This window comes from Rana temporaria, chromosome 8, assembly GCF_905171775.1.
Source record: "Rana temporaria chromosome 8, aRanTem1.1, whole genome shotgun sequence".
NCBI classification, from domain to species: Eukaryota; Metazoa; Chordata; class Amphibia; order Anura; family Ranidae; genus Rana; species Rana temporaria.
This window is the reverse complement of record NC_053496.1, coordinates 136,886,597-136,902,735: the sequence shown is the minus strand read 5'-3', so window position 1 is coordinate 136,902,735 and position 16,139 is coordinate 136,886,597. Positions and strand designations below refer to the sequence as shown.

Genomic DNA, 16,139 nt, shown 5'->3' with positions numbered 1-16,139 from the left:
ACCTATCATTTCTTATTTCCAGCTTTTTAAATAAAATCAGGTTGTTAACAAAGTAAATCATGCTTTTCCTTTTCGGTTTCAGTAATGAATGGACATAAATGAATACAAATTCTTTATATATTCTGTTCAGCTCTCTAACGGAGTAACTTCTGATTATTCTTTCCCTCCAACCTCTATTATCCAACAGCTGGCAAAGCCTACAGATGGCTGTAGCTGGCATCTAATTGGGTTTGAATACCTTAATTCTCTGTTATATTCAATATAATTGTTTCACTTGGGAGAGCCTTGCAGTATAAAACTTCCTGGGCATAACAAAAGCTATAATGTTATTAATTAGACGGCTTGATATATACACATCCTTGTGCCCTTTTCATATGAATCAAACATCTATGCAGTAATTACCCTCAGTCACTGTGACAAAGACCTGCAGTGCTCACTAACAGTAAAATTGTTATTAAGGGAACTGAACTAAAGTCTTGTTTGCTAGTGATATGGGACAGGTGAAGGTTGGATAAACAGCTGGAGAGGGGCACCCAGTTCACACATTGTTGTTTGTTGTATTTTCCATCCAAGGTATGTGAAGCAGAATATTTTAACTCCCTGGTGGCAGAAAGCAAAGTGTTTATACTACAGGGTGGTCAGATAGAAGCAAATCTAGACTATTGTCAGCCTTGGGCAGTATTGAAACCATATGTCCCAATCAATATACAATTTTGCCTCATCTGCTGACATTTCCTCCATTATAAATTTGCCTAATACTGTATGAATAATAGTGAACAACCTTTTCATAAATCATTCGAAAAATGCTAAAAACTCTTAGGCCCAGATTCTCAAAGGAGTTACGGCGGCGTATCTCCAGATACGCCGGCGTATCTCCAGATACGCCGTCGTAACTCTGAGTGTGAGGCGTCGTATCTATGCGCCTGATTCTTAGAATCAGTTACGCATAGATTTGTCTTAGATCCGACCGGCGTAAGTCTCTTACGCCGTCGTATCTAAGTTGCATATTTACGCTGGCCGCTAGGTGGCGCTTCCGTCGATTTACGCGTCGAATATGGTAATGAGCTAGATACGCCGAATCTCAAACGCACGTGCGCCCGGCGCATTTTTTTACGTCTTCTACGTAAGACTTTTTTGGGCGTAAAGTTACCCCTGCTCTATGAGGCGTACCAATGTTAGGTATGGACTTTGGAACAGCGTTGAATTTTTCACGTTTTACGTCGTTTGCGTAAGTCGTCTGCGAATGGGGCTGTGCGTAAGTTACATTCACGTCGAAAGCATTGAGTAGTTGCGGCATAATTTGGAACATGCGCACTGGGATACGTCCACGGACGGCGCATGCGCCGTTCGTTAAAAGCATCAATTACGTGGGGTCACAAATTAATTTCCATAAAACACGCCCACCACTTCCACATTTGAATTAGGCGGGCTTACGCCGGCCCAGTTACACTACGCCGGCGTAACTTAAAGCGCAAGTTCTTTGAGAATACGGGACCTGCCGCTCTAAGTTACGGCGGCGTAGTGTATCTGAGATACACTACGCCCGCCTAAAGATAGGCGATTCTACGTGAATCTGGGCCTTAATGTCAAAATAATATAATGGTTTTCTCTCCCTAGCACTTACAGCTTTAGATCCCAAACTTAAAGATGAACTCCAGTTATCACATACTTACAGTACATTGATCCAGCTTGGGCCAAAGTATGTATACATACCTTGTACCTGATGGATTGCTGGGGAAGTTGGAAATCACTGTAGTAGTTGGCGCATCTTCAGGGTCCTGCTTAGGTTCTATGCAAATGGCTGCCCCACTGCACACTAGACATGTGCATTTGTTTTCGTCCGAATGCATTTTTGTCCGAATTTCGGGTATTTTCGTTATGGTGACAATAGCAATCTATGTCTATCGAATCTGCGGTCGAATGTGCCTAACCTTAAAGCGGGAGTTCACCCATTTGTGGTTTTTTTCCTCTTTTCCCCATAGCTGGATGCTCGTTTTGTCTAGGGGAATCGGCTATTTGTTTTAAAATATGAACAGTACTTACCCGTTTTCGAGATGCATCTTCTCCGTCGCTTCCGGGTATGGGTCTTCGGGAGCGGGCGTTCCTTCTTGATTGACAGTCTTCCGAGAGGCTTCCGACGGTCGCATCCATCGCGTCACTAGTAGCCGAAAGAAGCCGAACGTCGGTGCGGCTCTATACTGCGCCTGCGCACCGACGTTCGGCTTCTTTCGGAAAATTGTGACGCGATGGATGCGACCGTCGGAAGCCTCTCGGAAGACTGTCAATCAAGAAGGAACGCCCAGTCCCGCAGCCCATAACCGGAAGCGACGGAGAAGATGCATCTCGTAAACGGTAAGTACGGATCATATTTTAAAACAACTAGCCGATTCCCCTAGACAAAACGAGCATTAATCTAAGGGGAAAATGTGTTCTCCATGGGTGAACCTCCGCTTTAACTCTATTAGTCCAAGATTATTCTACATAGAGAGGAAAGATTCGACATAGAGAGGAAATATTCGACATTATAGAGAGAAAAGATTCGACATTATAGAGACAGTGGCCCGGATTCACAAAGCACTTACGCCGACGTATCTCCAGATACGCCGTCGTAAGCACAAATGTGCGCCGTCGTATCTATGCGCCGAACCAGAAACCAAAATACGCCTAAAAATAGGCTTCATCCGGCCGACGTAACTTGCCTACGCCGGCGTATCGTGGGCGCATATTTACGCTGGACGCATCTGGCGCTCCTATTGATTTTCGATTCAAATATGCAAATGAGGGAAATACGCCGATTCACAAACGTACTTGCGCCCGGCGCATAATATACGCGGTTTGCGTCCGGCGTAAAGTCATTCCCCATATATGAGGCGCAACCGATGCAAAGGTATGGACCAGGGAACACAAGTCGTCGTATTTTACGAAGTTTACGTTGGGCGTGAATATGGCTGGGCGTAGGTTACGTTCACGCCGTAGGCAGTAATTTGACGTATCTTAGGCAGTTGTTTCGACGTGATTCTGAGCATGCGCACTGGGATGCGGCCACGGGACGGCGAATGCACCGTTCGTTATATGTATCTGTCTGGCACTCGGCCCATCATCTGCATGGGGTCACGCCTCATTTGCATGTCTCACGCCCACTTCCACCTACGCCGGCTTACGCCTTAGAAACCCAGCGCAGATTTGGGAGCAAGTGCTTCGTGAATTCGGTGCTTGCCTCTCTGCGCTGCGTCGGCGTAGCGTACAAAAGATACGATACGATGGCATAAATATGCGCCGATGTCTGTGAATCCGGGCCAGTGTTGGGGTAGGCCATTCGACATGAACGATGAAGATTTGACGAAGCAGCGAAAAATATACAAACATCAAATCTGTCATTGAAGGCTTATGGTGTCTGTCGAAAGTTCTAAGAAGATTCGACAAGCAGCTAAATTGTACGACGCAGCAATCGTACATTTCCGGTCAAATGCTTGGCCCATAGGCTATAGAAGAATTTGAATGTTAGTTGACTAGTAATAATAATTTATAAATATAATTATTACTAGTGTCATACAACATTAGAATTCTTCTATAGCTTGTAGGTGGAACATTCGACCGGAAATGTACAATTGCGGCGTTGTACAGTTTAGCTGCTCCGTCGAATCTTCTTAGAACATTCGACAGACACCATAAGCCTTCAATGACAGATTCGACCTTAATTAATTCAGATTTTCGGATGAATGCATTTTTTAACGAAACAAAATAAATAAAAACTAATTTCGGGAGTAACTAAATAAATGTATTTTTCAGATGAAAACGAAATTCCAAAACTAAATATTTCAGTGTGCACACTGACCACAGGGTTGATTGCTCAGCACCACCGCCATTTTTATTGAATGAATACAAGACATTCTGGGCCATATTCTGAGTATAATTACGACGGAGTATCTCAGGATACTCCGTCGTATCTCTCTTTTTTGGCCCGCGTATCTATGCGAGTGTTTCTTAGAATCATTTTCGCATAGATACGCTTAAGATCCGACATGTGTAAGTCACTTACACTGTCGGATCTTAAATGTAATTACCCAGCCGGCCGCTAGGTGGCGTTTACGTTCAGGACTCATTTGTTTATGCAAATGAGCCTGATACGCCGATTCCCGAACGAATTTGCGTTGCGTAACCATCGCTAACCTCGTTTGCGTAAGCGTAAGGTTACCCCTGCTATATGAGGGGTAACCTTACGCCAGTCCCACTTACGCCATGTTAAGTATGGCGTCGGGTCCGCGTCGTCTTTTTCCGTCGGGTACGTCGTTTCCCTAAGTCGTTCTTGAATACGACTTTACGTCAATGACGCACACGTCGGCGTCATTGACGTTTTACGCCGAGAACTGGAGCATGCGCACTGGGCTATTTTAAGCCCGGCGCATGCGCAGTTCATTCGAATCGGGGGCGCGTTTAATTTAAATACAAGCCGCCCCCTTGGATTTACGCGGGGATACGCCGGGCCAATTACACTACGCCGCCCCAAACTACAGAGCAAGTGTTTGGAGAATACAGCACTTGCTCCTGTAGGTTGGGGCGGCGTAGTGTAAATGGCTTACGCGCCGCCCGCCTAAAATGTACAAGAATATGGCCCCCTGTCACTAAACAAGGTGGACAGGAGGGGAGCGGAACCTAAGCAAGACCCAGAAAATAGTGGCTATCATTCTATTAGTGCCAACTGCTGTAACGATCGTCAGCTTCCCTAGCGGTCCATCAGGCATGAGGTATGCATACTTAAATTGTGCCAAGCTGGACCAATATAAGTATGCAATAAAGATAATACTTGGAGTTCAGCTTTAATGCACATAATGCCCACCTCTATGGCTGGATATGGAACTTGTATAACCCTGGCCTGGTTGTTTAGTATTATTTATTATAAGTAATCAGAAAAAGACACACAGATATGTTTTAATAGATATGGATACTTTATATGGATAGATGTGTGTGGGTGTGTGTGCTACTTACTATCTCCTTCAGCATTCTGGAAGACGGAAAAACTCAGGCTTGCTGTGTCCAATTCACTTTGTTCCAGCTTAAAGCTAAAAGTTTCATTATACACAGGATTTGGAGTCCCAAGTACTACAGCTGTCTTCTTACTCTTTATAAACCTGTTGTGATTCATGAGGGACACCTTAACAAATGCTGAGCCTATAGAAAAGAGACGACAATATTGTAATCTATATACATAACTATAATCCGGCTGATTTACTATATAACAATCTGGTCAAATTAAATGTATATATGCAATTATTATTTAATTGGAGGTGTGTTTAACATATTCCAGGCCCAGTTGGCCATTGACGAGAGATCACATGACACAATGCACCCCCCATGTCTTTCACTGTTACTCTTCATTATTTAGATGTGAGAGGGCGTCATTCGATAATTTTAGCCCCCCTGCCAACTGTTATATAGCCCAAATTGTAGGGAGCTTCACAATCTACCTGATATGTCACAAGGCCAGAGTGATAAATACATCCTATTCTGGACTGTGCACTTAACACTATAATGATTTTTCAGCTTCACTTTATAAAAGAGTAGTGATGTGTCAAGATGACATCAAAAGGCCTAATCAGGCTTTGGAGGCACAAGGCCTATTTAAGGATATTGCTAAATGGTCTTCAGTTGATATCCAGGTATCTTGATCTGATTTGGGTTGTCCCAGTCCCTGGTTTTGTTTGCCTGTCCATTGCTGCCTTGGACTTGCTGATCCAGCTAGTTGCTGACCATGGCTGATTTAGTGGTGTGATCTTGGCCTGCCTACTGACCATGAACCTGACTATTACCCTGCTTGCTCATTACTTATCTTAGGCTTTGCTTCCAGCCCGTTCCTGTTTGCTGCTGTTCCAATTTACTCCTCTGAGGTCACTCCACCTGCTGCCTTGCTCCTTGGTGACATCCCCACCCTGCTCTTTAGGGACATGGTGTGCATATGAGCCCCTAACAGTCAAATCTTCTGCTAGAAGGGAGCGCCTGCATATTGGACTTTTGGTACTTTTGCCTCTTTGTGCCCTCTCATTCCCTGTTAGGAACGCCAAGGATATTTGGACCAGTGGTGTGGGGGAAGCCCTAACATCACTTCGGCCTCTTAGGCCCCGTACACACGGTCGTTCCAAACCGATGAGAATGGTCCGACGGGCCATTTCCATCGGTTCACCGCTGAAGTGGCCTCATGGTCTGATGTGCGTACACACCATTGTTCCAAAAACCGATCGGGTCAGAACGCGGTGACGTCAAACACACGACATGCTAAATAAAACAAAGTTCAATGCTTCCAAGCATGCGTCGACTTGATTCTGAGCATGCGCGGGTTTTGAACCGATGCTTTCTGTACTAACCATCGGTTTGGACCGATCGGGCAGTGGGTTATCGGTTCGATTTTGAAGCATGTTTTCAAATTTTGGACCGAAGGACAACAGACCGATGGGCTATACACAGTCCATTTGGACAGATGAAACTGAACCTCGGTCCATTCTCATCGGTTTGGAACGATTGTGTGTACGCGGCCTTAGGCTCCGTTTACACCAATGCATTTTTTCATGCTTTTTGCAGAAACACAGGACATTTTTTTAACATGGGTTCCTAAGGAACACATTCACATCAATGCATTTTTGTGCATTTTATTTCAGAAATGTACCACTATGTATGTTGAGATGTGTTGCAGCCCTGGCCTGCCCCACATGTGCATTACAATAACCAAAAAATGCACTTGAACATATTATTGTGCAGATCCTTACAAAATGTCATATTAATTAACCAACTTCTAGGCAGACAGCAAAGGCCTAACATTGTATTATAATCTTTATATAACGTCATTTAAAGAAGGAAGATATGTTAATATTTCCTTCCTTTGCTCAGTCTTCTGTGTTTTTTTTTTCTTATGTATAATCAGATCTTACTAAAACCAGACACCACAATAAATGAACAATAAAGACAGCAGAGGACGGAATCTGAGAGAACGTGGAAAAAAAAAGCTTGGTTCACAGAAAGACATTTTGTTTGTGTAAACAACCTTTTAATAAGAGGATGATGGGAAAATGTGTGGTCCATAACGGTACAGAGAAAAGCCGCCTTTTTCTTTCGCCTTTTGTTCCTAAAGGTAAAATCAGTCCTGCTGGTAAAATGTTACTGTATAATATCATAATAATATAATACACTTGACTGTTTATTATTTTATTTTGTATTTTTTATTGTTTATTTTATAGTTTTATCTACCACTTACTAAAACTTTCATTTTTAGGTAGAATTACCCATCCTGGGAATTAAAGTTTTGCAATCGGAACAAATAAAAGACTACTAAAGAAACCATTTACAGTTCTGTACATGAAACCATATCATGGGAATATAGAGCAAAAAAATATATAAACGTAACATAAAGGGGCAGATCCACAGAACAATTACGCCGGCGTATCTAATTTCAAATTTTGTGCGTCGTATCTTTGTTTTATATCTACAAGATACGACGTCTTAGTACGCCGTTGGATCTGAGATGCAATTTTTCGGCGGCCGCTAGGTGGCTTTTCTGTCGAATTCCACATCGAGTATGCAAATTAGCTAGTTACGGCGATCCACGAACGTACGTCCGGCCGGCGCATTTTTTTACGTCGTTTGCGTTTGGCTTTTTCCAGGGTATAGTTAAAGCTACTGTTATGAGGCGTACTCAATGTTAAGTATGGCTGTCGTCGGATACCCCCACGGACGGCGCATGCGCAGTTAAAAAAAAACGTTGTTTACGTCGGGTCACAACGTATTTACATAAAACACACCCCCATCACAGAGATTTGAATGGCGCGCCATTACGCTGCCAAAGATACACTACGCCGCCGTAACTTACGGCGCAAATTCTTTGAGGATTAAAAAAAAAAAAGTTACGGCGGCGTAGTGTATCTTAGATACGCTGCGCCCGTCGTATTATTGCGCGCAGGTACGTGGATCTGCCCCAAAATGTCCACACGAGTAAGGTTCTATAGCATTACACAAGCTGAGCCTTTTCCTGCTTAAAACACACCCTGCTATGACATGCGAAGGGTAGACTTGTCCACATATAACGCATAAACAGTATTTTTCTGTTTATTTTCTTTTTTAATTGAAAATGTTATATGTTTTGTTTAGATGCAAATCAGTCTCAGCCTAGGTTCACCATGGAGCGATTTGTCATGCGATTTGAGATATCTAATCGCATTACAAGTCGCAGCCTATTGGAGGCAATGGCACTGTTCCAATCGGTGCGACATCGATTTTGCGGCACTGCACTGATTTGCAAAAGTAGTTCCTGCACTACTTTTGCCGATTTCGGGTGGGATTTCAATAGACATCTGTGCATGAAGCCACACAGATGTCTACCAAGTAGCAGCTGAAATCGCGCTGACGTTGCTACTTTGAAATCGCGCTACTTCAGGTGAAGTAGCGCGATTTCAAAGTAGCATCAATGTGAACCAGGGCTAACTGAAATTGCTTTTTTTTTTTAAAGGGGTTGTAAAGGTTTGTTTTTTATTTTCTAAATAGGTTCCTTTAAGCTAGTGTATTGTTGGTTCACTTACCTTTTCCTTCAATTTCCCTTCTAAATGTTTTGTTTTCTTTGTCAGAATTTCTCACTTCCTGTTTCTCCTCAGTAAACTTGCCCCTATCATCTGAGCCATTCTGGCTAGGGGTTAGTCAATCAGAACAGCTTATTGAAGAGGAACAGGAAGTGATAAATTCAGACAAAGAAAACAAAGAAAAAAAACATTTAGAAGGGAAATGGAAGGAAAAGGTAAGTGAACCAACAATGCACTAGCTTAAAGAAACCTATTTAGAAAATAAAAACAAACCTTTACAACCCCTTTAAAGGGGAGTTCCAGGCTTTTTTTATGTTTATTAAAAATCAGCAGCTACAAAAAGTGTAGCTGCTGGCTTTTAATAAACATACACTCACCTGCTCCACGGCCCAGCGCCGCGCCGCCCGGAGCTCCGCTTCACTCCTCCCCCCCCCCTCTCCGGCCGGCGTCTTCATTCCAAGTGTGGGCACCCGGCAGTTACAGCTTTCGGCTTCACGGCCGAGCACTCACTGCGCATGCGCGAGCGGCGCTGCGCTCTTTGAGTGGTCAGACGATCGCCTGGGACCTGTCACGTGTCCCAGGTGATCGGCCACAGGGAGGGGGCACCGTAGGCGATATGACGTATCACCTAAGCGGTCCCTGGGCGGAAGGAGGAAGTGGGACAGGAAGTCCCACTCCTACTGAAGCCCCCACTCCCCCCCCAAAAAAAATGACATGCCAAATGTGGCATGTAAGGAGGCGGGGAGTGGTTTAAGCGGAAGTTCCACTTTTGGGTGGAACTCTGCTTTAAGTATTTTACCGTGTCTTCATCTGCAATGAAAGTTTTCCACAATAAAAGACTAACTAGAAATAGTTTGCCTTTTCTGGCATTTGGTGCAATAAGATAATCATTCAGTTTAAACACTATTACGCTCCTGCGCAGCTTGTTTTTATGTCAGCTATAATTTGTTGTACTTTTCCAAATCAAATTGTAAGCATTTATTGTTTTGATTAAATTACAGTTGTCCTTATTAATAAGAAGCAGCCGTAACTCATGTGTTACGGTTCTGGATCATTAAGCAAACCTTGACACTGCAAAATGATATAGTTACTGGATTGTCATAATAGAAGCCAAGCATTTTACTAATTTGGGGATTACCAGGCAGTCTATAATTCTACCATGTGTTTGTAATATGGCAAAGCCCCACCCTGACTTACAACCCCTGAATTTATCTGTAGTGGGCACTGTAATGACATTTTTCACAAGGGTGTTGATGGTGATATCTAAGGACATTATCAGGTTTGGGGCAGATTTTCCTAGAAATTATATTCAGGACCCCAGTCAAAATAGGTTGTGGGGCAGATCCACAAAGATCTGCCCCGGCGCAGCGTATCAGAGATACGATACGCCGCCGTAACTTACTTCTCTTTGGTTCGAATCCATAAAGATTTTGCGGCGTAAGTTACGGCGGCGTAGTGTATCTCTCGCAGCGTAACGACGCCTAATTCAAATCGGCGAGTAGGGGGGCGTGTTTCATTTAAATGAAGCGCGTCCCCGCACCGAACGAACTGCGCATGCGCCGTCCCTAAATTTCCCGCTGTGCATTGCGCTAAATGACGTCGCAAGGACGTAATTTTTTTGGACGTGGACGTAAATTACGTCCATCCCGATTCACGGACGACTTACGCAAACGAAAAAAAAAAATTCAAATTAAACGCGGGAACGACGGCCATACTTGACATAGCAGGTTTAACTATACGCCACAAAACAGCAGCTTTAACTATACGCCGGAAAAAGCCGACTAGAGACGACGTAAAAGAATGCGACGGCCGCTCGTACGTTCGTGGATCGTCGGAAATAGCTAATTTGCATACTCGACGCGGATTACGACGGGAACGCCACCCAGCGGACGCCGAAGAATTGCATCTTAGATCCGAAGGCGTACGAAGACGTACGCCTGTCGGATCTAACCCAGATGCCGTCGTATCTTGTTTTGAGGATTCAAAACAAAGATACGACGCGGGAAATTTGAAAGTACGCCGGCGTATCAGTAGATACGCCGACGTACTCGCTTTGTGGATCTGCCCCTGTGTCTTTAGTCCTGCACACATTTTAAAAACAGGTTTATACTGGGTGAATGCATGAGGCTTTATTGTCAAATCCAGAAATTGTGATTATTACTTCTTAAAGCGGGAGTTCACCCATTTAAAAAAAAAAAAAAAATCTCCCCTTAGCGTCCTGCTCGTTCGGTCTAGGGGAATCGGCTATTTATATTAAAATATGTGCAGTACTTACCCGTTTTCGAGCTGCATCTTCTTCCGTCGCTTCCGGGTATGGGTCTTCGGGAGCGGGCGTTCCTTCTTGAGTGACAGCCTTCCGAGAGGCTTCCGACGGTCGCATCCGTCGCGTCACTCGTAGCCGAAAGAAGCCGAACGTCGGTGCGGCTCTATACTGCGCCTGCGCACCGACGTTCGGCTTCTTTCGGAAAATCGTGACGCGATGGATGCGACCGTCGGAAGCCTCTCGGAAACCTGTCAATCAAGAAGGAACGCCCATTCCCGAAGCCCATACCCGGAAGCGACGGAGAGGATGCGTCTCGTAAACGGGTAAGTACTGCACATATTTTAAAATAAATAGCCGATTCCCCTAGTAATAACGAGCAGGAATCTAAGGGGGAAAAGTGCCCTCTAAGGGTGAACCCCCGCTTTAACAAAATGTCCTTTGAAACATTTGCCACTTGTGAGGTACCATTAAATATTTTAAAGCTCATATTCAGGGTGTGTTAATTAAATAGGCCTCTCACCATAAAGAAATATACTAAAGCCTAAACAAACCTAGAAGATAAACTCTGGAGATTAGAATTAGCAAACAAACCACACACTTTTATTTATTCAAACAAATCAAGGACATTACAGTACAACTTTCCACCACCAATAAAACATAGAGGGCTCTGGGATGGACTCACTCAAGATATTATACATTTATGTACACACCTGACAGATGGCTAAGACATATTTTTTACTTTGAAATATTAAGGGGCAGATCCACAAAAGAATTACGCCGGCGTATCTATTGATACGCCGCGTAATTTTAAAGTTCCGCGTCGTATCTTTGTTTTGTATCTACAAAACAAGATACAACGGCATCTGGGATCGATCCGACAGGCGTACGTCTTAGTACGCCGTCGGATCTTAGGTGCATTTTTTCCGCCGGCCGCTAGGTGGCGTTTCCGTCGAATTCCGCGTCGAGTATGCAAATTAGCTAGTTACGGCGATTCACAAATGTACGTCCGGCCGGCGCATTTTTTTACGTTGTTTGCGTTCGGCTTTTTCCGGCGTATAGTTAAAGCTGCTATATGGTGGCGTACTCAATGTTAAGTATGGCCATCGTTCCCGTGTCGAAATTTGAATTTTTTACGTTGTTTGCGTAAGTCGTTCGCGAATAGGGATTTGCGTAGAATGACGTCACCGTCGGAAGCATTGGCTTGTTCCGGTTTAATTTCGAGCATGCGCACTGGGATACCCCCACGGACGGTGCATGCGCCGTTCAAAAAAACCAACGTATTTACATAAAACACGCCCCCATCACAGCCATTTGAATTCCGCGCCCTTACGCCGCCAAAGATACACTACGCCGCCGTAACTTACGGTGCGAATTCTTTGAGGATTCGGAAAAAAAAAGTTACGGCGGCGTAGTGTATCTTAGATACGCTGCGCCCCGGCGGAGAGAAGCGCAGAGGTACGTGGATCTGCCCCTAAATATATAAAGAACAAATTTCTTTTGCAGCCAATATGTATTCTTCTATATATTTTTGGTAAAAAAAAAATTGCAATAAGTGTGCAGTGGACCCACTTTTAAGTACACAATGGGGTTTATTTACTAAAGCTGGAAAGCGCAAAATCAGGCTCACTTCTGCATAGAGACCAATGAGCTTCTAACACCAGCTTGTTCAGTTAAGCTTTGGGGGGTGGGGGTGGGGGGGGGGTCAGTTAAGAGTAACAAACATTTGTGAAGTTCTACTTCTCTAAAGTGGAAGTAAACCCTCCTATTGTTTTCAGCCAAGGAAGCTGCCATCTTGGCCTGTGTTTAATCTTCAACTGCCATGATGCTGCACATGTGGTCAGTTATGACACCAGCCATTGGATGGTTTGACAGTTTGGTTGAGAGTACAACCAATGCAACAAAAAGTTAATTTATTTCAGTAATTCAATTCAAAAAGTGAAACTCACATGTTTAATATAGATGCGTTGCACGCAGAGTGATATATTTCAAGCATTTCTTTCTTTAACCCTTTCACACCGAGCAGACGCGGCTGCAGGCATCATTCCGGTACCGTTGTTTAGAGCCGGCGATTGGCTATACAGGCATAACAACCGATGCGGCTAAAAGCTGCTCGCCGCTCTGACCGGGCCTCCCGTCCCACCGGGAGACTCGATCCTCGATCCAGCACCTCCAGTGTCCAGGCGCAGAGTGAAACAAAGCCGTAAATGGCTTTGATTCAGTCTCCGCAATGTAAACACGGAAGCGACGTCATGACGTCACTTCCGGGTTCCTCAGCTGCCAATGGCGCCGGATTTTAACCACTTGCTTACTGGGCACATAAACCCCCTTCGTTCCCAGACGAAATCTCAGCGTCCGGCACTGCGTCGCTTTAACTGACAATTGCGCGGTCGTGCGACGTGGCTCCCAAACAAAATTGGCGTCCTTTTTTCCCCACAAATAGAGCTTTCTTTTGGTGGTATTTGATCACCTCTGCGGTTTTTATTTTTTGCGCTATAAACAAAAAAAGAGCGACAATTTAAAAAAAATATATATATTTTTTTACTTGTTGCTATAATAAATATCCCAATTTTTTTTTAAAAAAACTCTTTTTTTTCTCAGTTAAGGCCGATACGTATTTTTCGACGTATTTTTGTAAAAAAAAAAAAAAAATCGCAATAAGCGACTGGTTTGCGCAAAAGTTATAGCGCCTACAAAATGGGGAACAGAATTATGATTTTTTTTATTATTTTTTTTTTTACTAGTAATGGCGGCGATCTGCGATTTTTATTGGGACTGGGATATTGCCGCGGACGTATCGGACACTTTTGACACAAATTTGGCGCCATTCACATTTATACAGCGATCAGTGCTATAAAAATGCACGAATTACTGTATACATGTGACTGGCAGTGAAGGGGTTAACACTAGGGGGTGAGGAAGGGGTTAACTGTGTAGCCTGCGTGTGTTCTAACTGTGTGGGGGAAGGGGGGTGACTGGGGGAGGTGACCGATGCTGTGTCTCTATGTACAAGAGACACAGATCGGTCTCCTCTCTCGCTGACAGGACGTGGAGCTCTGTGTTTACACACAGAGCTCCACATCCCTGCTGTCACCTGCCGTGTCACCGACGATCGCATGTACCCGGCGGACATCGCGGCCGCCAGGTACACGCATCGGGTCTTCGGCGATGCGCCGGGACAGTTTTTACCCGCCGCGCGCCACCCAGTGGCGCGCGCGGGTAATGCACATAAAAGGCCGTGTTTAAACGGCCACTTGGCACTTAAGAGCCGCGGTGCGGACGTATTTTGTCTATAGCGCGGATCTCAAGTGGTTAAAAAATACACAGTATTCAGAATCGCCGTTTTCGGTGATCTGAATACTTTGAAGTGCAAAGGAGGGATCGGGGGTCTTTTAGACCCCCGATCCCTCCATAAAGAGTACCTGTCACCACCTATTACTGTCACAAGGGATGTTTACATTCCTTGTGACAGCAATAAAAGTGATCAAAATGTAAAAAAACAAAAAAAAATGTTTTAATATTATAAAAATAAATAAAATAAATAAGAAAAATATTTTTTTTTAAAGCGCTTCCCTCCCCGCGAGCTCGCGCAACAAAGAAAACACATACGGAAGTCGCGCCCGCATATGAAAGTGGTGTTCAAATCACACATGTGAGGTATCGCCGCGATCGTCAGAGCAAGAGCAATAATTTTAGCACTTGACCTCCTCTGTAACTCTAACCTGGTAACCGTAAAAAAAGTTTAAAGCGTCTCCTATGGAGATTTTTAGGTACCGTAGTTTGTCGCCATTCCACGAATGCGTGCAATTATAAAGCGTGACATGTTTGGTATCTATTTACTCGGTGTAACATTATCTTTCACATTACACAAAAAATTGGGCTAACTTTACTTTTTAATTTTTTTAAAATTCATGAAAATAAATTTTTCCCAAAAAGTTGCATTTAAAACACCGCCGCACAAATACCGTCCATAAAATATTGCAACAATCGCCATTTTATTCTCTAGATTCTCTGCTAAAAAAATATATATATCATGTTTGGGGGTTCTAAGTAATTTTCTAGCAAAAAAATATGTATTTTAACTTGTAAACACCAAATGTCAGAAATAGGCTTAGGCCCCGTACACACGACCAAACATGTATGCTGAAACTGGTCCGCGGGCCAGTTTCAGCATACATGTTTGGTCGTGTGTAGGCGCGAGCGGGCAGATTTCCAGCAAACATTTGCCCGCCGGGCCTTTTCCCAGCAGACAAATATTCCTGGACGTGTTTTAAAACCGTCCGCTGGAATCCTGCCCGCTCGGACATGTACGGTCGTCAGTACAGACCTACCGTACATGTCCGAGCGCCCGCCGTGCCTCGCATGCGTCGAATGAGTTTGACGCATGCGTGGAATCATTTAAATGGCAGGCCCGCCCACGTCGCCGTGTCATCGCCGCGTCATTGTCGCAGCGACGACGCGGCCACACCCTGCGTATTGTTTACGTGCGGACTTCTGTACGATGGTTAGTACAGCCATCGTACAGAAGCCCTCGGGCAGACATGTACGGTGAAAACGGTCCGACGGACCGGTTTCATCGTACATGTTTGCTCATTAGTACCCGGCCTTAGGCATAAAAGGGTTAATTTTGATGATTATGGCTTTTACAGCTAGTAAAACCCCCAAATTCAGTATTTAACCCTCCTAGCGGTATTCCCGAGTCTGACTCGGGGTGAGATTTTCATACCAAAAGCGGTAACCCCGAGTCAGACTCGGGCTTGCCTCGCTGCAGCAGCAGACAAAATTACTTACCTTGTCCCTGGATCCAGCGATGCCACCGCGCTGTGTGAGCGAGCGGGACCTCGCTCAATTCACACAGTGCCTCTGTGTGCCGTCGATCTCCGTTCCCTGCGACGTTACGACGCACGGGAGCGGAGAACGGCACCAAATTCAAAAACGTAAACAAACACCTTACATACAGTATACTGTAATCTTATAGATTACAGTACTGTATGTAAAAAATACACACCCCCCTTGTCCCTAGTGGTCTGCCCAGTGCCCTGCATGTAGTTTTATATAATAAAAACTGTTCTTTCTCCCTGCAAACTGTAGATTGTCCATAGCAACCAAAAGTGTCCCTTTATGTCAAAAATGGTTTTAGATCAGCTAGAAAACAGCGATAATAAATTATAATCACTTGCAGAATTGTGCGATAGCGATTTGTGGGGAAATTCGTCATAAAAAAATAAAAGTAATGACAGCGACAATTCTGCAACTGAGCACATTTCAGTGATATTGAGTTGATTACAATATTGAATAATTTTTATTATAATTATATTATT

At 44.2% G+C, this 16,139-nt stretch overlaps 1 protein-coding gene across 2 annotated transcripts in view; it reads right to left on the bottom strand.

Moving 5' to 3' along the window:
* The window catches only part of LOC120909096 (synaptotagmin-15-like), a 126,949-nt gene that overhangs the window by 22,979 nt on the left and 87,831 nt on the right, over positions 1–16,139 (bottom strand). The window contains exons 7-8 of one of the 2 annotated variants that reach the window (XM_040320747.1): positions 7,034–7,114; positions 4,987–5,169 (exon numbers count right to left, since the gene is read on the bottom strand). In XM_040320747.1, coding sequence (XP_040176681.1) covers positions 4,987–5,169; positions 7,034–7,114 — 264 coding nt within the window. The remainder of the gene's footprint in view (positions 1–4,986; positions 5,170–7,033; positions 7,115–16,139) is intronic. The other variant, XM_040320748.1, reaches the window with a different exon arrangement.